Raw genomic sequence first — 22,509 nt, forward strand, 5'->3', positions numbered from 1 at the left:
AGGTAAATATAAACGTCTCTTTATTCGAGAACTCAACGATATATAAAATAAATCAAGCATTTTTATGTTTTTAGCTAACAACATATGTAGTTTTGCAATATTTCTTAATCCTTCTTCTATGCAAATTTACTAGTTTTTTTTTTTTTTTTTTTTTGATATTATTTCTGAGTTTTATATTTGCAAATATCAATTGCCTTTGCAAACAGATGTTGGGATACGTTCGGTTGCTGAAACATTTGCCTTATAAAGTTGTAAGTCTGGTAATTTTTATCAAAGCCATCGTTCACAGCGCGCTCTGGAACGAGACCGATTTTCATATCCTTGAACTAGCATTTTTATTATGTATAGCTCGATCTCCCTCCTTCGTGCACACATATGCACATTATGCCTGTATTTAGGTATAGGCATTGCCGCACACACACACGCACAAGCAACCTGTATATACAACCGCGTTTTCTAGGCGTCAAACTTCTCTCGCGTAATCGGGAGTTCGAGCCGATTAAGGTCTTCGTTCCACGATAAAATTCGCGAAACACTGTTGTCCCATGTGCACTATTTAGCTTTCATTTCGCACGCGCGTACATACGTGCACATATATATGCATATGCTGCAGTTGAATAGATTCGCGTATACGCGAGTATATTTTTGTATAAGCTCCGCCGCGGAATCGCGGAATGCTTTTATCCGCGATTGATTGAACGTCGCTACTTGCGTCCAGGTCGATTATTAATTCGAGATTGCCTTATATGTCGGTAAGAGTGAAAGAAGTGGAGCTGAAAAAAAAGGTGGTGGATTAGAAATTGTTAACAGGATACCGCCGAGAGTGCGATCGGAGAAATGCGCGATAGCTGCTGCCTTGCCGCACCAAAATGATACATATCCGCTTCGGGTGGCCCGCACTTCGATCTTCATAATTATGAGAAGGCGCTTGAGGGTATCTCGTCCGAGAGTTCAGCGCTGTTCCGAAGAGAAAACGATTCCTGGAGTCGTACGTATGTTTGGGATAGTTCGCCGAGCCCTGCGTACAAGATATTACAGGAACCGAGAGTAAAACGTGTGGCTCGTATCATGAATGTGAGTATATTTGCTATTTAATTCAACCTACCTGAAATTAAATTATTCGCAGATGTATCTTACCACACTTTTGTATGTCTGGCAATGAATGATTTTGCATGTCAATGGCATAATATTATTTTTCTGGTATCATTGTTTACTGCGGTTTAAATAAACTCACTATTTGTGTGTTTATTTATAATTATTTCAAAATGTCTTTTAATATTATGCTAGTCCTGAGAAAGACACAGAATCACAGGTGTACGATGGCTACTTATAGTCATAGTTTGGTTCTCTCTTTCATGTATGAACTATTTTCAGAATATTCCCATTATATATTATTCTGGCACACAGTAGATGGCAATTTGATTATATAACCTCTGTCGGATTATTGACCTAAACCCTTGTTCTGGTAAATTTGTTTTAATGACATCTTCGGAATGTAATTATACTTTTATATCTATTTTTGGTTGAAGAGTGTTGAGTAACATAAAACCATTTTGTCTTGCAGTAGAACTCCTCTTCTTAACTGTATTTTCTTGTATGTAAACTAGAAAATATGTAATTTAAATTTAGAAGAAGATAAAAAAATGCATGTAAAAAATATGGGAGATAATTATAGAAAAGACCTTTTATGTGTGGAATAGCAGTGTGGATGTTATCATAAATTGTTTTATCGTGTGTTTTATAAAAAGTATGCGTTTTTAAATAATTTAAATGTAAAAGAGAAATACCCCTTTCTAAATTTTTTTATTACTAACAATCAACAAAATTTATAACTTTGAGCAGTCACATTCTTACACATTTGTAATGTCTATAAAACTAGTGTGTGTTTTATTGTAAACTTGTGTTTTATTGATTTTAAATTAATCATTTAATAACTTTTGATTATTGATATGTAAATTAAATTTTTATAGTATTGTTGGATGAAATAATTTTTTTTTATATATATTTAAATAAATTAAATTACATTTTAGACAAATCTCTTTGTTTTGTTTTACTGAAAAATTCACAAGTCTTATACATTACAGATTATAATATATCAATGTTAATTTATTAATTTATTTAATTTTCAGGTGGTCAGCATAGCAGAGAGGTGGTGTCGAGAAGGTGGTTGACACGCCTTCATATATTTGAAATGATTGAAAGTGTATCTCGGAGAGCGTTGAGTGGCTCCAGTGGGAGCTACCACGTTCGTGGTGCTGAATTAGCGAGGAATCGCAGATTAAAATCGCTATCAGCAACCGTTACTTTTCTAGATGATACACAGCATACATTTCAATTAGATGTGAGTGCCTATGATATTTCTTTATCTAATATTATATGTCTATGTAATAATTTGATCTAATAATTATATCTATGTAATGAATGTGTATATTGTAGAAACGAGCAAAAGGGCAAGTTCTATTGGACTTGGTATTTCAACATTTAGAACTTATCGAAAAGGATTACTTTGGTTTACAATATGCTGAAAATGGAGTTGGTGTAACTATCCCTACATCCGATCTAATGGTAATATCTCTTAAAAAGTTATAATAGAGTTAACTATTTTGTGTAATTCCTACTTTTTTTAAATATTATTTAATGCACATGAATTTTATTAATCAGTAAATCAGTCATTCAACACAGAGAGAGTTCAAATAGTATTAAATTAAAAGAAATAGTCTATTAACTTTTAATGTAATAAACATTTTCAGAGATGGCTGGATGCCTCCAAGCCTGTGAAAAAGCAATTAAGAAGTAAGGGTAAAGGTCATATTTTCTTAATACAATATTTAATTATATGAAAACGAAATATATTTTCTACACAGTAGTCTGTTCTCGCATTATGCAAACGCTTGCAAACGTTTAATATGCATTTGTTTGTTTCAGGCGGACATTTCTTTTTTAGAGTGAAATTTTATGTATCTGATCCTAGTAAACTGCAGGAAGAATACACTAGATATCAATTTTATTTACAAATACGAAGAGATATTCTTCAAGGAAAACTTCAATTACCATCCAGCACAGCTTGTTTAATAGCAAGTTACACTGTTCAATGTAAGTGTATGTCATATGCATATGTAATTATTTTAGACTACAATGTTAAATAGCAGAAATTAATACATTAAATCTTTATTTGATGCTTGTATAGCGGAATTAGGAGATTATCATCCAGAGGAACATGGGCCCGGCTATCTTTCACAATTGCAACTGATACCTGGACAAACAGAAGAAATGGAAAAGAAAATATCGGAGCTGCATAAACTACACAAGTTTGTACATTTTCTAATTCACACTCAATTTATAAATCTGATTTGTAATGTCGATAACAATGCATTTTTCTTTATCCTTAGAGGACAATTGCCAGCTGATGCAGAATTTAACTTCTTAGATCACGCAAAACGCTTAGACATGTATGGAGTGGAGTTACATAAAGCAAGAGTATGTGGCGTATGTCAAATTAAGAAATATTTCTGTAAAATAGACGCGACGTGTATACGGATATGCTTTTCTTTTTAGGATTCATCAAACAAAGAAATACAGTTGGGTGTTACATCAGTCGGTCTGGTTGTGTTTCAAAATGGCATAAAAATCAATGTATTTTCATGGTCAAAAATAGTTAAAATTTCTTTTAAGAGAAAGCAATTTTTTATACAACTTCGACGAGAACAGGTGAATTTGGTCATTCGCTAATATGTGACGCATTTCTATCAATTTTAGATGCGAACTAACAAATTTGTATTGCAGTCTGAAAACTATGACACACTACTGGGCTTCAACATGCAAACTTATCGTAGCTCTAAAAATTTATGGAAAGCCTGTGTCGAGCATCACACCTTCTTTAGACTTCACAGTCCAAAATTGCGACCGAAACGGTTCCCTCTCACGTTAAGTAGCAGGTTTACGTATTCAGGGCGGACGGAATTCCAAACGGTAGAAGATGGGAAGCACAGAGCACGCGTGGAGAGGACATTTATACGGTAATTGTAACAATCCACATTAGCGAAGTGGAATTTAGCAGTTTGCAGAAATTTTCTTCACACACGAAATTTTTTAATATTTAGATCACCTAGCAAAAAGCTAAGTCATACTATTGCAACGGCACCCGTTACCGACGACAAAGGGAAATTGACCGTGCCTCCTGGAAGACCTCCACGACCGTATGACAATAAGGTTCAGTCCCTCGGTGCTCGTGAACCTCGTCAAGCGTGGGGTGAAGGAAATCCAAGCGACGAGTTAGTTACAAATAAGAGTCGTATATCAGGTATTCCAAAACTATCGTCACTTATCTGTACACGAATGAATAGGCGGACGATCAATTAAACGATGAAACTTCTGTCGGGCAGAAATCAGTCAAATTGGTTGGAAGAAATCTGTATATGAAAGAAGTGACGATTGTTCTGGAACATATAATTTGGATAACATGTCACTCATAAAAACAAATCACATCACAGTGAGAATAATGCTTATATAATTGACGCGCACTTTCATTTAGCATCTTTAGTTTCATTTACCTTCTCTTATAGTGAGGGTGGTTTTTTATCTTTGAGGGAAGAAATAACGGGAAGCTACACGCAAGGTGGAGCGTTCTCTCCAGCATTGGGATCTCGAGTGTTCAGTTACGCGGACGATGACACGACTGCTGAAAGAAATATCTACGATCTGCCGGATTACAGCGAGCCAACCAGCTCACCAGCTCCTCAAGTATGCACGTTAGCTTGAAGTAAAGAACGATGGCTAGAAGCGAGAATATTCTACAAACATGTTTTTCATCGTTTTAGATACTAGAGGATGGTTTAGTAACCATATCCCTAACACCAGACGAGCAGGGTCGCTTCGGCTTTAACGTGAAGGGTGGATTAGACTTGGACATGCCGATCCTGGTATCGCGAGTAGCTCCAAATACGCCCGCCGATCGCTGTTATCCAAAATTAAACGAGGGCGATCAAGTACTTATCCGTTTAATCTCGTTTCTCGAATCACATTAGGTTATGTGATTCGAATATGCGAATATTAGCGATGTGTCACATAAAATACGGTGTTTTTTTTTTTTTTTTCTTTCTACGCAGGTCGTTTACATCAATGGAATCGACGTGAGTGGCTTATTGCACGAACGCGTGGTGAATTTAATAAGGCAGTCACGCGATCGCGGATCCGGCGAGCTCACGTTAACCGTCAGACCTAACGCTCTGTACAACGCACTGGCTGGTACCGACGAGACGTCCGAAGAAGAACCGCCTTACAGGTACGTCATTTCGAACGACGGATAGACGTTGTCTTGCCTGTTAAATCTAATTTGCTATAATGATTTGCAAGGTATGTGCCTGACGCACCTCACGCGGCCATTGGATCTGATGCGCTAGCGCAATCTATGCTGCTGCTTGCGGACGGTCTAGCGAGTGGTGCTCTCATTGCTCAATACGAACAATTGTACAGGAAGAATCCAGAGCTCGCGTCCCTCGAATCGAAGAAGCCAGAAAATCAACCAAAAAATCGCTATCGGGATATATCGCCGTGTAAAGATTTTAAATTTCTTGATAAAACTTTCCGCATAGAAATTAGTTAATCGATTATTCTAAATCGGTCAAGAAATTGTAGAAAGCACATCGAGGTGATCTACGCACAATTCTATTTTTTGTAGATGACGTCACTCGAGTAATCTTGATGGGATCCGCGAACGGGGATTACATCAATGCGAATTATGTAAACATGGAGATACCGGGTTCAGGCATCATCAATAGGTACATTGCCACGCAAGGTCCGTTGTCTTCCACCGTTGCCGATTTCTGGCAAATGGTTTTAGAAGCCGGTAGTACACTTGTCGTTATGCTAACAACCCTCGTTGAACGCGGTCGTGCGAAATGTCATCAGTATTGGCCGGCGTATAACGAGACTCTCACATTAAGAAATCTCACGCTTACATCGACCGCGGAAAACGTCGAGGATACATTCATTTTTCGAGAATTCATACTTCGTGACGTTAATGTAAGCTCATTGCAATTTCGTATATTTCTTAACATGTGTGTATCTAGCAGTGTGATAAAACTTAATACGTTTGTTTGCAGACCGGGGAGGAAAGAGATATAACGCATATGCAGTATTGCAGCTGGCCCGATCACGGGGTGCCCAGCGACTGGCGACAATTTACTACGTTTACAGAGCGCGTTAGGGCGGCTCGTACTGGAATAGTCGAACCCGCGGTTGTGCATTGTTCTGCTGGAATAGGACGAACTGGTGTGCTAGTTTTAATGGAAACTGCATTGTGTTTAATCGAAGCTAATCAACCAGTATATCCATTAGATATTGTACGCTCTATGAGAGATCAGAGAGCAATGATGATACAGAATGCTGTGAGTCGGCGTTTTTTTTTTTTTTCTTTCTTATCACTATTGTATTTATTTTAATGATGAACCATTTCGTTCACCCGGATGCAATATTGTTTCAGAGTCAATATAGATTTGTGTGTGAAGCAGTCCATAAAGCTTACAGCGAAGGCATAGCCAAGCCACTTCCGGAGTTCAGTAGGTGAAAGTAAAAAATTCAAGATGGGGCAGCATTGTAATTACACCATTTCTTCTCTCACTTCTCTCGCATTAAGCATCATGCCGCTAGAAAGTAGTTTTATACTTTGACAATAACATCTAATATATATTTAATATAGCATATCTTAGTAAAACAGATATTTACTGCGTAAAGTATGTATCTCATTTATATGTATGACGTCCAGTTTTCATCCGCTACTTTATCAAAAAATTTCTATTTCTTCAATGTTATCGTCCACAGAAGATCTATTTAATATTCTTGTGATAGATTCTATATATTCACGCAAAATATTGTTTCGTGCAAAATGTGATTGTATTTTTTTTCTTCGTAAATTTTATTTTTTATAATATTTAAATTATATTTTTATGGCATAATTAATATTTCGCTAGAAAGTATCAAAAAGGCAGTGTACTATGATATATTGAATTTTTAATGAATGTAATTAGATTTGTTTGCATAACTGTAAGGTACAATAATATTTACACAGTTTCGATTGTCTTACAGAACAAATTGAATTTTAAAATAATTTAACAATTAAATTTGATGTAAAAATTACTATCAATTGACGTAACAAAAATCATACTATACAATACGAATATTGTCAAATATTTTTTTACATCGATATATATTTTTAGATAATTTAAATTTTACTTCAGTGCAAAATTTAGTGCAAAATTTCATACGCAAATGCGTATCTTTTATTGAAATTGTTCAATTTTTAACATTAGATATGTTAAAAAGAATCATCTAAAATCAACAAAAGAAATAATATTAAATTAATATATTACATTACAAATTCGAAGTACAATTATGAAAATAATACCTCATTATGTATTAGTATCAGCATTTTATAATCTAACTATTTTTGTAATAATGCAAACTGGTACTATAATAAATATTATTAGAAGGATAATGGAGTTTGTAATCTTTCATGTGTAGTCAAAAGGATAGAAATTACCTTGAACCAATTTTAAATTGCGCACATACGTGAACGTTTTCCTTGTATTTTATTTATTTGCGAAACTTTTCATCAGTCAAAATCAATTTATATTCTTTTTACAACGCATGAAAGAATAAGAGAAAAAATTGTGAAAAGACGTCTATATTTATATATATATGTGCAGTCAATATATAAGTTTGATTCGGCGAAAATAAATCAAAAATCATTAAAAATCTTGTTATAATACATGAGGGAAAACATTACTAATACTAATAAAGTATGTACATATTAGAAAACAAAATTATTGTGCAAATGAATTACCTTTTCCCCATTTATTCTGCAATTTATCTTGCAATGTCTTCACGCAATCTATACTTTATATATTGTAAATTAACATTTTTTAATGTATGTACATATATATACAAACATAAACGACGTAAACAGATTAGATTCATCTTCATAAATATATTAAAATGAAAACTAATTTTATAAAATAAGCGCAAAATGCGTAAACATAAAAAATGTCAATATAAAGAGTAGATAAGCAAATAACAACGATTATGTGTAACACGCCGAACTTCGTACTTATATATGTAATAAAATTACGCGTGGCAGGTTTAATTTTTTATTTAAATACATATTTTTCGCAAGTGTAGACGTGATGGACACGAACAAAATTAAGTGCTATAAAATTTTGCATCCAAGCATTAATGGCATGTAAATCAGGTAACAACCTTAAGTTACAGCTAGTCTTACAAATCTTGATATTAATACAATTTGTAGATGTCTAGTCTCATTTATACTTTTGGAATATAAAATAAAACTGTTGTAAAACAAGCTCTCCTTAATTGCTTCCCTGAATCAATCATTTGATTTACAATTGCGCGCTTACTATTCAACGATTTCTTCAATTTGTTAAAGAAGCTGAAGCTGCAAATTACAAGAAGATTTACAAATCAGGAAGAATGGTCCCTCTTGACCAGGCGTATACGTTGAAGGAACAATATGGTACGTTCCTGCCGGTACGTCTTCCAGTTCTAAATATACGAACCCAGATCTGCGAACAGAAATAAAGGTAAATCGTAAACTTTTTATAAAATACATATGAAATAACTTTTATGAACGAAACAATCCAAGTACAACGAAGATACGGACCTAAATGGTCCAGAACTTTTCGTTTTAAACGCAGTCGGCGCATTTGTGTCATTCAGCACAACAGTATTGATGTCGAAACCTATTTGATACTGCTTAGGTCCTTTCAAAATAATTAACAAATAATTATTGTTGTTAGAGCTTTCAAGCACTATTTGATATCGTGGATTGTCCATGTATGTGGGATGATTACCGCATCCTCCTGCTGTGACACCCTTCCACTGACCTGTAACCTGTGAAAAATCATGTTGATATGTAAATTTATTGAAAAACGTGATTCAATAAATCATTTCGAAGAAAAAAAAAACGAATATAAATGATGAAGTACCTCTTTTTCGTATTTGTAAAGTTGAGGTATTTTCCGCAATATGAATGGACACGTTGCATACGCGCGAAGCGTGTAGTAAATAGTGTTCGTTTTTTCATACTGAGATATGACTAAAGTATATTTCGTGTCACTTTGCTCGCTTAGTTTGATCTTGCACAAATAATGCGGGCTGTTTATTCTGACGCCGTCGATGTACGGTGGCGGATCATCTAAACAGTTTGTTTATTAAGGTTCATTGCCGATAGCTGAAGAGAAATAATATAAGAATGAATAGAAACAAATTGATCTTATGCTTACGTGGATAATACACTCTTTTCCCGTCGTTGCGATAAACTAAAACTGTAATATATTCTTGATTTTGCCGGAAGTCTGCTATATCCGTAATATGTCGCGTAAGAAGTATCCAAATAGCGCCACTTCCTTTGGTTTGCGCATCCAACGAGAATTGTGGATTGTCACCGATATTGTACGCGTCCTTTGCAGGCCCAATGCCAGCTTTCCACATTCTGCAACGAAATCGAATTAATGAACATTGTTATATACGAAAAGAAAGATATACATAACACATCGATAAAAAAAAAGCTACACACTGGTGTATGCAATAGGTATAATTAAACAGTCCTGGGTTCCAGTTTAAATAAAATACATCAAAGAACCGACATATACTGTCGTAATCGATCCAAAAGACACCGTTGTCAAACTCGGAAGCAGATTCTGGGTCGTAATGCAATGCTTCCTTCAAATCCTGAGTCCAGTGCCTTATGTCGAGTTCAGAATAATTGCCTCTCCATCGTAAATGAGACCACGGGTTTTTCAGTTGTAACAACCTTTCTCCCTGCATTAATAAAAATCGTATGCTTCATTTTTTCAAATCAATTGCAAACGTATAAATGTATAAACACGCAAAGCCTCGAACGACTCCAACGGAGCCGACAAGTTCGAAAGGTATTCCAGGCCTTAAATAGACAAATTCTTTCCTTCTACTTACATTAATCTTTTTCACATCGAGAACAGCATATGCGTGACTTGGCACAAGGCCCGTGCGTTCTGCATCCAAGTCCGATAGCTCTCCCGTGGCTACAGTGACTAGAACATCTCCTTTATGAAGTCGCAATAGTAATGTATCGAACAGATTGTCCTTATTAAAATCCGGCTCATTCGGTCTTATCGCCCATCTTTCGGGTATCCAGCCAGTTAAGGCATGTAAATCTATATTCTATAAAAACAAATGTGATGCATTAATATCAGTTATTAACAAGCGTATATACAATTGCATAACTCAATTGGGAGCTTACACTATTCGATCCGGGAAAATCGTAACCACCCATTACTTTCATATAAGCCTTCTCGAGTAAAGAAATCCATAGCTCCCCACGATTGCTAGAGTAGGAACAGAGTAATTGGTTGTATCGGCTTACAGGCAGAAGGTCATCTATTATTACTTTACGTGGAATGCCATTGATGTGTAGTTTCACCATGTATTTTCCTGATATTATATGTTCATCATTTCTAATATATAATAAATATAGAAGTATATACACATTTTCGGCTTATGCAAATTCTTATGTGAAACATGATAGTGCTTATTAAATGCATCTCTCTCTCTCTCTCTCTCTCTATTGTATAATTTTAATGTAAAAATATTATTAAGTGTGAACATTTAAAATTGTATCTGCATAAAAAGCAAGCCACGAACAAAAATGTAAAGTGCTTGTACAAAATGTACCTCCTCTGTGTAGTTTAATGCAAGCATTCTTAGTGTAATGCACAGAATATGTTGTTGTGCAGTTAATAATCATGATTGTATGTAATAAGCCAATTATAAAGCGAATAAATTGTATAATTACCAAATGGATTATAAATAGGTTCCTTCTGTTTGTTTTTGGGATAAATAATGGACGTTATTAATCTGCGCCCAAACTTTTTCTCATATTGAGCACTCACAGCAAGCGAAGCGACAAATGAACAGTCAGAAACCACCTAAAACGAATGAGACGGTACGATACTTACACATAATATAATTTTGATGTTGGTTTTAAATTAAGAATAAGTTTGAAACTGAATTACAAAGATATATATGTATGCGTAATAAATATTACTAACAGTTTGTTTTATGCTGTAGTAGTCAACATTATGCCCGATGACCATTTTGGGATCTGAATATATTTCTTCCGGTCGGCGCCATCCGGTAAAGTCAGGCTTCTGTTTCGGCGCTAGTTCCAAAAATCCATCCTTGTCGGTAAATGGAATAGCATATTGGAACTTTTCAGCGAGATCAATGCTCATAAACGGTACAAATTCATTGTCATTTATGTGCGAGCTGTAAAGCAACACTCTTTTCTCTTCTTCGGTATAATTGGTGCTACCTCCAGTTACTTTGAGATGGCCACTGCTTCCCCGATGAAGCGAGGATCTGGTATTTCTGGCTGAAGTTTATTAAAAATATGTTGTACAGTTTTGTCTTACTTTTCCCCATTTCACTTTTTTCAATATATTTACCACTTGGAGCAGCAGTTGGTGTCGATGGTGCGTTTACTGGTTGTTCTGATTCTATTGGCGTATCATCGATGTCTGGAAAATTGGTCTCTGGCACAGATGGTAGTTTAGCGAGACTTTTCATAACACTGTCATTCTCGACAACTTTAATTCCTTTCAAAGCCTCTGCCCGCTCTATGGCAACTCTAACAAGATTCGTTAATTTTGTTTTAACTTCTGTGTCAACAGTTTTCTGTAATATATAACACATAAACTAAATAAAAAATCAATTTAACAAATGCATAATAAGACTAACAAGAAGCATTATACTTACTGCGCTAAGACCAAGTTCAGCCGCTTCAGTATATAGCTTTACAGCAATGTCTTTACAACCTGCTTCATCTGCATCCAGTGCTTGGTTCAAAAGAAACTTGCATCTCTGTAACTCAGACTGATGAGTAGATTCAAACTTGTGATTACTCTGCTCTTCTTCATTAACTAAAATTGTCAGTTTTTTATTAAGTATCTCATTTGTAAATTCACATTTATAAAAGATATTATGGTAATTATAAATTCTGTGTAATTGTGTGAACTCACTGTAATGCTGTATCCATGAAATCCTCTCACGATAGTCTGAAAGTTTGTCTTCATACGTGTCTTCTAATTCCAGCTTGGTAAGCAGTTTTATAGCGATATCATAATAATACAATGCTTGCAAGTATTGGCTGTTTTTATCAAATTTAACAGCTCTATCAGCAGCAAGCAGTGCGTCATCCAACGTTTGCGCCATTTTAATGATGTGCAGCAACGAGATAAGAAATATATAGAATTCGGATTCAGCTGATGATGAAACTGTCAAACGCAAAATTTCGCGGCACTTCACTCACGCATCCAGAACCATAAACTTAACGTCGTATAACAAGATAAGTTATAAAGTATGTATATATTTATATGAACAAATATGAATTACCTGCCTCCTCATATGTCGTAAAATTAACTGATAACAAAATAGACTGGTTTTTTAACCAACAACTATACCTGTATACAGAAAGATGCTAAAGGATTATCCACACTATGTACAAACTTGTATAAAAACTTGATTACGTATTTATTTTAAAAAATATCATAATATTGCATTTTTTTTTACATTAGACATGCGGTTGATTGATTTTATAAATAAGTCAACTTTCAGAAATCTAAATATAACGCCGAGTGTAGATTCCACGAAATGGCATTCCAGTTTCGCCTCTAGCTAATCAACCTCAATGACAGCGTATCATGAAAATTCTCCTTGACATCGATAATAAATTTCCACACTGTGCCAACAAACCAAGCGCTGTCAGACGCTGGAAAGTTGACGTTTCTGAACTTTAAACACAATCTGAGTCTTCGTGATATATTTATTGAAATGAAGCGAGAAAATGCGGGACATTCATAATAGCCTCGTGTAATTTTTTAAGTGAACACAGGGAATTGATGTAAGTTGGCATTGTGCGATGTGTTGTAGGTTAACGATTCAATCGAAAACCGATTGACAGATTTTATTATGCCGGCTTAATACTTTTTTGTTAAAAGTGAAACTCATGAAAAAAAACCTGTTGATCTGCAATGAACACGAAACTGACACACGGAGAAGTAGAAATTTTTAAATTAATTCTACTGAATACATTTTAATTAAACGAAACCTAAATGTTCTTGTAAACACGATAGAAATCAGTAAGCTGAAAGGTCAAACATTGGTTGTTCGTGCAATTTTAGTCATTCTGTAGACTATATTTAGTGTTGATAAATTTATTATAATCTTGTTAAGTAATTTTATTAAGACATTCGTCGTCATTATTCTTCATCAAACAAATCAACGCTGAGTTCACTAGCATTCGTTCATTTTAATAATAAAGAAGACATTTTTATTAAATTTTATACTAATTTTTTCAATCAAATTTAAATTGTTTAATAAACTGTATAACGAAATTTGTTAAATGTATTGTAGGAAGTGGTAGCAAGAACAAAAACAAACAGCATTGGATACAGCACATGACAAAAATAAGAATGAATAAAGAAATGCCTCTAAGTGTAGAATGGATGCCGCAAAATGCATATATGCATAATTCTTTGGACCATTTGCTACCAGGAGAGCAAAATCAGCACAATTTGGTATTTGTGAAGGACGATGTAGAATTCTTTGAAACTGCACTAAATTCGCAATCTGTGCAAAACAGGACTATGCGCTTACAAATCTCATCTAAAGAGGAAGCTATGGAAATTAAGCAGGAGAGTAGCTTTTTGAATGCGTCACAAACAGTAAGTTTTTGATTGTGTTCTTGTTACAGAATATATTGCAGAAATAAATAATTATTTACATGCATAATTTGAAAAAGAATATTACACTGCTATGTTATTAACAAACACACGTTTGATTTCAGATTCGTCAAACAGAGTCTTTGAATCAAACTCCCAAAAAATTGACTGATATTTCCAAGAGATTACATAATAGAGGCCGTATTGATGTGATAGAGATGTCAATAGAATCCACATCTGATTATAAATACTTTTTCGTTTACGAAGATCAACCATCCAAGTTTGTTGTATTAAAAGCTCTCCGTAGCAATACAGCCAAGGAGGTAGCGAGAAAATTATTAGACGTACTGGCAATTATAGGAGCACCGCAGGTGCTGCAGAGCGGCAATGGACGTAAGTTTGCTGAACAAGTTGTATATGAACTACGTTTGCTGTGGAACGATTTCCTCATATTACACGGGGACGTGCCTAAGTGTGAAGTTAGCTGCAGAGATTTTAAGAGCCTGCTCGAATCCTGGATGAGAAAAAACTCGACCAGAATCTGGTGCGAAGGTCTGAATAGCATACAGATTCTTCACAACTCCACGTACTGCTGTCAAAACGATAAAGTTCCGTGTGACATATTGTTCGGTCGGAATGTACGTGAAAAATTTCAAAATCTCAAGATAGAAAAAGATACAGAGGGCCTGTGGACGGAGGAAGAATGGATCGAATATTTGTCAAGTACGAAAAACAGAGATACGTCTGCAACGGTGGAAGACACGCAGAGCACGTCGAATAATGTTAACGTAATAATGCTGTATTCAATATCAATTAATAGTGGAATTGTCAAATGTATATAATCAACTAATTTGTTTTGAATGTTTCAGCATTGTGAAATGAACGAAGGTATACGAGATGCTCGGAATCAACATGCACCTTCGAGAGACAGCAATGTAAATGACTTTTTCGTCGATATAAAGAACGAGAGAAGCAACGTGCGCACAACGGATTCGGGATGCACAGATGAAACGAATAACGAATCGAAAACTAACGTGGACGCGCAATCACTGAAATGTAAATACTGTCAGAAGCAATACATGAAACTGTGGCATTTGAAGAATCACATGAGGACTCACAAGGCAGAACAATCCGGGGCTTTCCGCTGCAAGCTGTGCAATAAATCATTCAGCGTTTCGAGATTACGCACGAAGCATATGAAGCAGTCGCACGGGCAAGGCAAAATAGCTGACAAGGAAGAAGAGAAATCGATCAGAAATACCAGAAGCAATGCCGAAGCAGTAAACGAGAAAAGATCCGAGGCGACGCACGAAGCATCCGAGCCCGAGCCAGCGAATGACGATTTCAATGCGTCGCTGGATGCGAAAGATTCCTGCGGAAGTAAAACTGCGAAGAATTCGAATCAAAACGGTAAACGAAGGTCGGAGAGTCGCGTGTCGAAAATACAGTCCGCTCTGCAGTGCAAGTACTGCAAGCAAAAGTTCAACTTTCCCAGCGTGCTGGAGAGGCACATGCGATCGCACACGAATGAACGGCCGTACGTCTGCGACGTGTGCAACAAGAGCTTCAAGCAGCTCGGCCACCTCAGCCAGCATTCATTAACGCACCATGACTACCGCTCGTTCCAGTGCAGGGTGTGCGGCGTGAAGTTCGAGTCGTTGGACTCGCTGAAGCAGCACGCGCACTCGCACAAGGGCGACGCGACGGCGACGACGACGACGAAGATGCGCGACGTCTACCGCCTATTCGAGTGCGACAATTGCAAGAAGGTGTTCACGACGAAGAGCGTGCTGGAGCGGCACATATTCACGCACACGCAGGAGCGGCAGTACGACTGCAAAGTGTGTGGCAAACGTTTCAAACAGGCCGGCCACGTGAAGTCGCACATGCTGGTGCACACGGGCGAGCGCCGCTTCCAGTGCACTCTCTGCTCGAAGCGCTTCAGTCTGTCGAACTCGCTGAAGAAGCACATGTACGTGCACAACGGCGAGAAGCCGTACCAGTGCGACGTCTGCGGCGCCCGTTTCCTGGAGAAACGCAATCTCAACGGCCATCTGTTGACGCACACCAACGAGCGCCCGTACTGCTGCAAGATTTGCGGCAAACGGTACACCCTGGCGGATACCCTACGCCGTCACGTGAGCGCCGCGCACGAGGACGGCCGTACGTATCAGTGCGAGATCTGCGCCAAGATGTTCAAGCAGCTGGCGCATCTGTCGGTGCACAAAAAGGTGCACAACGACGAACGGCCGTTCCAGTGTCATCTGTGCGAAAAGAACTTCAAGCACAAGAATGTACTCAAGTCGCATTTGGCGATCCACGCGAACGTACGGCCATTTGAGTGCGATGTATGCAAGGCCACGTTCGTGAGGAAGACGAATCTGCAGACGCACATCTCGTCGGCGCACATGAACGAGCGTCCGTATGCCTGCACTATTTGCGGCAAGCGTTTCAAGCAGATCAGCCATCTGAACGGTCATGTGATCGTACACAGCAATCTGATGCCGTACAAATGCGACTACTGCGACCGCCGGTGTAATCGACTCGATAATCTGAAGAAACACATGCGTCTCCATACGAAAAACAAGGAGTGAAAGAAACGATAAACTTTCAGCATTGATATTATGCCGAGAGATTCGAACGAAACGTGGAAAATTAATTTAAAAGATTACTAAGTTAGTGCGAATGAGATGTGACATAATATTGGATACATATTTTGTGGATTTGCATACTGAGTCTGTATCTTCTAAATTAACGCTATATCGAATATGAAACTGTCGCGAATAATAGTTTATTTTGCCAAACTATATGTTCAATTTCTTATAGAATATTTAAATGATGAAGAATTGTACATAGTATGTTGTTTGCTGCAGGTTGATACAGATATCGCAAAGAATCATTTGTATTATAACTTATATTTTGATATTCTATTTTATAATTACTATCGTGATATTTTCTATACATTATATTGTAAATTTTAGCTTCTCCAAGTAAATTTTATATGTGTGTATTGTATATATCGCGTGACATTGCATTGTATAATATTTTTCTTCTTATTTGTGTGATATTTTATTACACTAAATATTAATGTTGACTGATACCGCTCTAAATTTTTATTTCTTTTTTTTCGTTGCTTGACAGTATAAGCTTAATGAATTTTATATTTGTATAAAATATCTTTGAAGAAAATATGTATTTCATAAACTGAATATTTATGATAAATCAATTTTTTATATGCTATATGTACTTAAACAAAGAAATATTCACGAGAATTGAATAGAAGCATTATATTTTTTCTTTAAATAAACTTATAATTATGTCCTATTGTTACATTAAAAAGGTATTTTGTGCACAAACAGAGTTCTTTTAAATTAATATTTTATTGCATAATAAAATATTGATTGCTCAATAAATTAATAATCAAAATTAAATCTACGTTTTCAAATTTTTTTCTTAAATTGTAATAAACCATTTTATTACATGTAAATTTTAATTTTGAGTTGACTTCGTGAATTGATTTCTCACTCAATCGTTATCAGATATCTATGATATCACGGGACTGCGTATTTGCATATACCAGATTTGAGACGCAAGCAGCAAGCAGCATGAGGGAGGAAATCCGCACATGCGTAAGCCATTTACATGTGAGCTCCGCGCTTCGGCTAGCTTGAACACTAGAAAAGAGCAGACATACTATTTTTGTCTTCTTTCTTACGCGCCATTTTAGCCGCGCGCATTTCAGTAAAATCTATAAAGTGTTCTCAGACATTTTCAAATCCTTCGAAGAATTGCGTGTAAATCACAGCATTTATAAACCGCCAATTTCGTCTGAGAAACAGAAAGCGAACTTCTCGTTCAAGAATCCTATTGCTGCGCAATGAAAACTGTTTAAAACAAACGTTAATTTACATTTGATTGTGCTTTTGCGGAGACATGCTGAGTTTTACTTTACAATATTGTGATAACTATTAAGTTGAATCTACAATGTGCTTGTTGATTTTTATTTTCTGTCTTTTTGCCTCTATGTAAAGTAATATTTTTCTTCGAAAATTCAGAAAAAATAATAAATTGTAAACGACGATACTTCTTGATTCCATAAAATAACACATGAAAAGCAAAAAGGTAAAAAGCAAGAAACAACAGCACAAGAAGCATATTGTAGATCAGCCTTAATGTTGTCAAGCGACATTTGTTGATGTAATCAAACAACAGTGACAGTCAAACGCACTGTGTTTCTTCATTATTTAGTGACGAGAGCTACAGAAAATTTCGTTAACAGTGTGATTTCTCTATCAGTGCAAAATAGTTATTGGGTAAAAATTTCATTAAAATTTATTCTTATTAAAATTTCATTAAAATTTCTTTAAAATTTATATAAACTTTTTAGATTTTAATGAATAAACTCACTGTTTTATTATTTCAAATAAGAGTAATTCAAACAGTACGCATATTTTAAAGTATGTGAACGACTCGTTTGATTTTTAGACGTCTTTAACGTCTTTCAGATATCTTTAACACAATGTGTGCTGTCTGGATAAGTTAATAAAATAAGTTTTAAGAATATATTAATATTTACATTTACGAAAAAATGTATACATACTTAAAAAAATTTTATCTTATTGATGCATATTATTTTCAGGAATCTTCAGGAACAGTTGCATTTATAAGTGTTTTCTGGGCGAATACAAAAAACGTCAAACAGAGGCAAACAAGACATTAATCATTTCTTTTAAACTGAGGTAATGTTCCATCAAAGAAAATATTAGATAAATTAAAAAAAAAATTATCTTTGAATTTAGATTTATTAATAGTGCGACTTAATTTACTATCTTAATAATCAATAACCATTTTATAAGTTTTATTTTTTATATTCGAATGCGTTATTAATTAATTATATTATAAAATGCATACGACTCTCTATACCTTTTAATTTGAATTATATGGATGTATGTTATTTACACTGAGGGAAGTCTGTAGAGGCAGAAACATGTTTGTGTTGTGTTGATATCTTTTTTTTATAATATACAGGGTGATTATAAAGTAACTTCCCTATTTTAAAATTCCATAACTTCTAAATGGCTCGTCTGATTCTGATAAAATTTATCAGGGATGTTCAGGGCACTAATAAGTTTTGTTTAAAATTAAAAAAATTTTTTTCAAAAATTTTCAAAAAATGTATTTTTTGAGCTATAATTATCGATTTTTATTTGGCTTCTACAAATCCATCCGTGCTCTAATTGCATTCACAACGTTGTTATGAGTTATGATTGGTCCCTCTTAGTTCAATTTCTCACTTGTTTTCTAAGATCATTGGAATTCAAGCTTCATCACCACGTCAAGGTGGAAACTCGTTGATGGAGTTATAATTTTTTTTCGGGCTAATTTAAAATCTTTTTTTTATTTTATTAAAGAAATTAACGATTAACAATTTAAATTTTTGACGCAATTTATTTAAAATACTTCTTTTATGTAAAAATATGATTTTGATCTTTTAAAAAAATAAATGTACTTTCGCAGATTTGGCAATGTATAATTTGCAATGTACAATTTAATTTTTGCAGAACACTTTTGCGTGTGTATTAAGACGTAATAAAACTTATAAGATGCCCAAGGTAAAAAAATTTAGGGATTTATCGCGAAGTCAAAAATATCGCCGTTTAATGCTTTATGTAAAACAAAATAATGATGAGCACACTTCTACAAAATGTCTTCAAAAAAGACAAAATTTAATTACAACAGAATATAATAATTTAAATACAACAGAATCACATAAAGTCGAGTCTAGATGTACGCCAAATGCAGATAACGCTGAAAATAATATCGAATCTACAGAGAAATTTTGTTTATATAATAATACTAAGACACAAAAAGACACTTTGCAGCAACGATTGCATATTTGGGCTACTGTGCACAATGTAACACAAAAATCTTTTACGGCTTTATTAAAAATTCTACGGAAAGAAGGTCACAATGAATTGCTTAGTGATGCCAGAACTATTTTAGGCACACCTAAAAACACATTTTTCCGTGAATGTGGAGCTGAACATTTTTTTTTATTATGGTTTAGAAAAGGCATTACGCGAAAAATTGGAATGTTATAAAAATATAAATAATGTTATCGAATTAAATATAAATATTGATGACCTTCCTCTTTCTAAAAGTTCGCAGAGTCAATTATGGCCTATACTTGGCCAAATCTATAATATAGAATTCATAACAGAACCCTTTTTAATTGGTGCCTACCACGGTTATAAGAAACTTTTAGATGCAAACAATCTATTACAAGAATTTTGTAACGAATACCGCATCCTACAAAAGGAAGGCTTTTTTTTTAAAGATAAAAATTATTATATAAAAATCAGCGCGGTTATTTATGATGCTCCTGCAAAATCTTTTGTTACTAGAACGAAAGGGTATAATGCATATTTTGGTTGCGGGAAATGTTGTGAAGGTGATTATTACAAGCATAAAATAGTTTTTTTGGATGAAGAAGCCCCGTTAAGAACAAATAATGATTTCCGCAATCGGAAAAATGAAGAACATCATGTTTCCGTTTCGCCCTTTGAAGATTTGTCTATAGATATGATTGATACTTTTCTATTGGATTATATGCATTTGATATGTTTAGCAGTAATGAAAAAAATGCTGTATTTATGGATTAAAGGAAACCATATATCACGGTTAATTTATCCAATTATTATTATGTCATGACATAATAATAATTCAATAAATTAAAATTATGTCGGGACGTAAAAATAATTCCGAATTTTTATTATGTCCCGACATAATTTTAATTCATCCAGTTATTATTATGTCACGATATAATAATAATTGAATGAATTAAAATTATGTTACGACATAATAATAATTAGATGAATTAATATTATGTGTGGAAATACAAATAATTCTGAATTTTAATTATGTCCTACCATAATTTTAATTCGTTCAATTATTGTTATGTCGTGGCATAATAATAATTTTTATATTAGATAGAATATTTTTTATGTTATTAAAAAGTAAAACGGCTTGCCATAGATGCCCGGTTTCACCAACGTAGATTAAAATTAATCTACGTTGGTGGAACCGGACATGAAACATTTAATGTTATAAATTTTTAATGTCGTAAAATATGTTTATAATTTTTCATAGAAACGTATGAAATAGCTCGAGAAATGGAAGATCATGCTATTAGTGTCTCTACCTCGGAAGAGAAACAATTGGAAATCCTCAACCAACAATCAGAAAAAAACCTGCAAAAAAGAACGATAAAAAGACCTGCTTTTCATGATGAATTGGACGATTCCACCAGCGGTAGTAATTTATATTTTTTTTACTCTCTTATTTTTTTAGTATAAGAGTTTATATTCCTATTAATAATATTAACTATATATTACAATAAGTACTATATAGTACTTATTTTGTTTTAAAAATTTTATATTGTTAATATTTTAATGTACAAATTGATTGTATATTACGAAATACCCCGTATATGTATATTCTTAATAATAAAACGAACTATTTAGAGAATAAAAATTAATGAATATTATATTTTAGGTGTACATAGTATTCGTGATGTCAATGATATTTATATTCATGACATGAGTGACGTTTATGACATTGAGGTGCAGGTGGATAATGTTGATGACGTTAATGATGTTAATGATGTCAATGATGTTAATGATGTAAATAATAGTCACACTTGTTGCGGTATGTATTGTGTTACTTTAATTATTTGTATATTATAGTATAAAGATGCCAGTGCATAATTTATATTGCGCATTTTTTAATCCTTTAAAATTCTGTTAAAAATAAAATTTTTTTAAATTGTAAATTATACTAACAATTTTACCTTCTACTTCATATAGAAGCATGTCGTACGACACTACAAACTTTCACACAAAAAATTATGACAAATACAATAAGAGTAACGAAAAAATTAGATTTTATCATTAATCTAATTGAAAATAAGGATGTTGCGTGTGAGAGTACTACTAAATGTGAAACAACATTATTACCTTCTTTACCTCTAATGACAATAGAAGATTGTTTAAAATTTGAAGAGCAGCTTCAACAAGATAAGGAAATCAGAAAGCAGTTAGTAAGTATTTTTTTATTCAATGTTGCTTTAAAACTGAATCAAAGCGCATTTCAATGTATAGAATTCAGTGTCTTATCTGGATAAATTAATCACTATTTTACATTTGGTTTTTATGTTGCAGAAAAAGAAAATTTCAACAATCGGAGGAACGACGTATGCCAATAAAACAAGAAATATTATGAAATTTATTCTAGATGATAACGTTGCAAAAAAATTATCGTGGACAGGACGAAGACAATCAGTACCAATAAAAGACACAACATTTGCCAACATTATTATAGGTAATTAAAAATAAAAATATTATAAATTAAAGTTTAAAAAGTATGTTATAATTAACACAGTAAATTACTTACTTTTCTTTAAATAAATTTCAATTATAAAAAACAAATCTATATATACAATTGTTAGATTAATCTAACAATTTAAATGTAACAATTGTTACATTTAAATCTTTATATTTTAACAACAGTTTTTAATAAGTATAAAAAAGTTGTAATTTAAACATAATTTTATAAAAATTTCAGATTACATTTCTACGATCGAAAATTGCAGTTTTTATCAGGTGCAAAAAGTTATTCAAGAATGGTTGCGGCACGCAGGAGATCGCCTCAGTCGTTTATTAAAGAAGACATAATATAA

The 22,509-nt window shown here is 34.1% G+C and overlaps 3 protein-coding genes across 8 annotated transcripts; 2 read left to right on the forward strand and 1 right to left on the reverse strand.

Annotated features, from left to right (window-relative positions):
* Ptpmeg (protein tyrosine phosphatase Meg) lies at nucleotides 1-8,356 on the forward strand. 4 transcript variants are annotated; one of them, XM_012371514.2, is made up of 17 exons: nucleotides 1-1,074; nucleotides 2,130-2,341; nucleotides 2,437-2,565; nucleotides 2,751-2,799; nucleotides 2,926-3,093; nucleotides 3,188-3,308; nucleotides 3,390-3,477; nucleotides 3,556-3,708; nucleotides 3,784-4,016; nucleotides 4,101-4,271; nucleotides 4,563-4,740; nucleotides 4,818-4,985; nucleotides 5,106-5,281; nucleotides 5,353-5,552; nucleotides 5,678-6,021; nucleotides 6,102-6,386; nucleotides 6,482-8,356. In XM_012371514.2, exons 2-17 carry the CDS (start codon nucleotides 2,192-2,194, stop codon nucleotides 6,563-6,565), a joined length of 2,697 nt encoding a protein of 898 aa, XP_012226937.1. In that variant the 5' UTR covers nucleotides 1-1,074; nucleotides 2,130-2,191; the 3' UTR covers nucleotides 6,566-8,356. The 4 variants fall into 4 exon arrangements, with proteins under 4 accessions (XP_012226937.1, XP_067205796.1, XP_067205798.1 ...); XM_067349695.1 differs by lacking the exon at nucleotides 1-1,074 and adding an exon at nucleotides 1,465-1,495; XM_067349697.1 differs by lacking the exon at nucleotides 1-1,074 and adding an exon at nucleotides 1,465-1,495 and having other exon boundaries at nucleotides 4,587-4,740.
* LOC105674881 (calpain-7-like) lies at nucleotides 8,131-12,264 on the reverse strand. 2 transcript variants are annotated; one of them, XM_012371513.2, is made up of 12 exons: nucleotides 12,072-12,264; nucleotides 11,809-11,972; nucleotides 11,499-11,727; nucleotides 11,103-11,425; nucleotides 10,847-10,979; nucleotides 10,295-10,485; nucleotides 9,988-10,215; nucleotides 9,590-9,834; nucleotides 9,297-9,505; nucleotides 9,000-9,208; nucleotides 8,675-8,904; nucleotides 8,131-8,576 (listed from the first exon to the last, which is right to left on the reverse strand). In XM_012371513.2, exons 1-12 carry the CDS (start codon nucleotides 12,262-12,264, stop codon nucleotides 8,435-8,437), a joined length of 2,496 nt encoding a protein of 831 aa, XP_012226936.1. In that variant the 3' UTR covers nucleotides 8,131-8,434. The 2 variants fall into 2 exon arrangements, with proteins under 2 accessions (XP_012226936.1, XP_067205800.1); XM_067349699.1 differs by lacking the exon at nucleotides 12,072-12,264 and having other exon boundaries at nucleotides 11,499-11,680; nucleotides 11,809-11,950.
* Nucleotides 12,265-12,269: 5 nt separating this feature from the next.
* LOC105674880 (zinc finger protein 665-like) lies at nucleotides 12,270-21,870 on the forward strand. 2 transcript variants are annotated; one of them, XM_012371512.2, is made up of 8 exons: nucleotides 12,270-12,409; nucleotides 13,465-13,775; nucleotides 13,898-14,560; nucleotides 14,642-18,085; nucleotides 18,412-18,511; nucleotides 20,922-21,083; nucleotides 21,327-21,479; nucleotides 21,638-21,870. In XM_012371512.2, the coding sequence occupies exons 2-4, from the start codon at nucleotides 13,509-13,511 to the stop codon at nucleotides 16,364-16,366; spliced, it is 2,655 nt and encodes an 884-aa protein (XP_012226935.2). In that variant the 5' UTR covers nucleotides 12,270-12,409; nucleotides 13,465-13,508; the 3' UTR covers nucleotides 16,367-18,085; nucleotides 18,412-18,511; nucleotides 20,922-21,083; nucleotides 21,327-21,479; nucleotides 21,638-21,870. The 2 variants fall into 2 exon arrangements, with proteins under 2 accessions (XP_012226935.2, XP_012226934.2); XM_012371511.2 differs by lacking the exon at nucleotides 12,270-12,409 and adding an exon at nucleotides 12,691-12,952.
* The last annotated feature ends 639 nt before the right edge of the window (nucleotides 21,871-22,509 follow it).

The sequence above is a fragment of the Linepithema humile genome, chromosome 2 (assembly GCF_040581485.1).
Source record: "Linepithema humile isolate Giens D197 chromosome 2, Lhum_UNIL_v1.0, whole genome shotgun sequence".
NCBI classification, from domain to species: Eukaryota; Metazoa; Arthropoda; class Insecta; order Hymenoptera; family Formicidae; genus Linepithema; species Linepithema humile.

What these genes read in the sequence shown, in the direction of transcription:
- Ptpmeg (XM_067349695.1), top strand. An exon ending in GAAGGAAATCCAAGCGACGA is followed by an intron (nt 4,272 to 4,562) that starts GTTAGTTACAAA and finishes CTTCTCTTATAG; the next exon opens with TGAGGGTGGTTTTTTATCTT. An exon ending in GAAGAAGAACCGCCTTACAG is followed by an intron (nt 5,282 to 5,352) that starts GTACGTCATTTC and finishes ATGATTTGCAAG; the next exon opens with GTATGTGCCTGACGCACCTC.
- LOC105674881 (XM_012371513.2), bottom strand. Translation starts at nt 12,264, where the DNA reads ATGGCGCAAACGTTGGATGACGCACTGCTTGCTGCTGATAGAGCTGTT. An exon ending in CTGAACTTGGTCTTAGCGCA is followed by an intron (nt 11,728 to 11,808) that starts GTAAGTATAATG and finishes TATATATTACAG; the next exon opens with AAAACTGTTGACACAGAAGT. An exon ending in TATACCTATTGCATACACCA is followed by an intron (nt 9,506 to 9,589) that starts GTGTGTAGCTTT and finishes ATTTCGTTGCAG; the next exon opens with AATGTGGAAAGCTGGCATTG.
- LOC105674880 (XM_012371512.2), top strand. Translation starts at nt 13,509, where the DNA reads ATGACAAAAATAAGAATGAATAAAGAAATGCCTCTAAGTGTAGAATGG. An exon ending in TTTTGAATGCGTCACAAACA is followed by an intron (nt 13,776 to 13,897) that starts GTAAGTTTTTGA and finishes GTTTGATTTCAG; the next exon opens with ATTCGTCAAACAGAGTCTTT. An exon ending in GCACGTCGAATAATGTTAAC is followed by an intron (nt 14,561 to 14,641) that starts GTAATAATGCTG and finishes TGAATGTTTCAG; the next exon opens with CATTGTGAAATGAACGAAGG.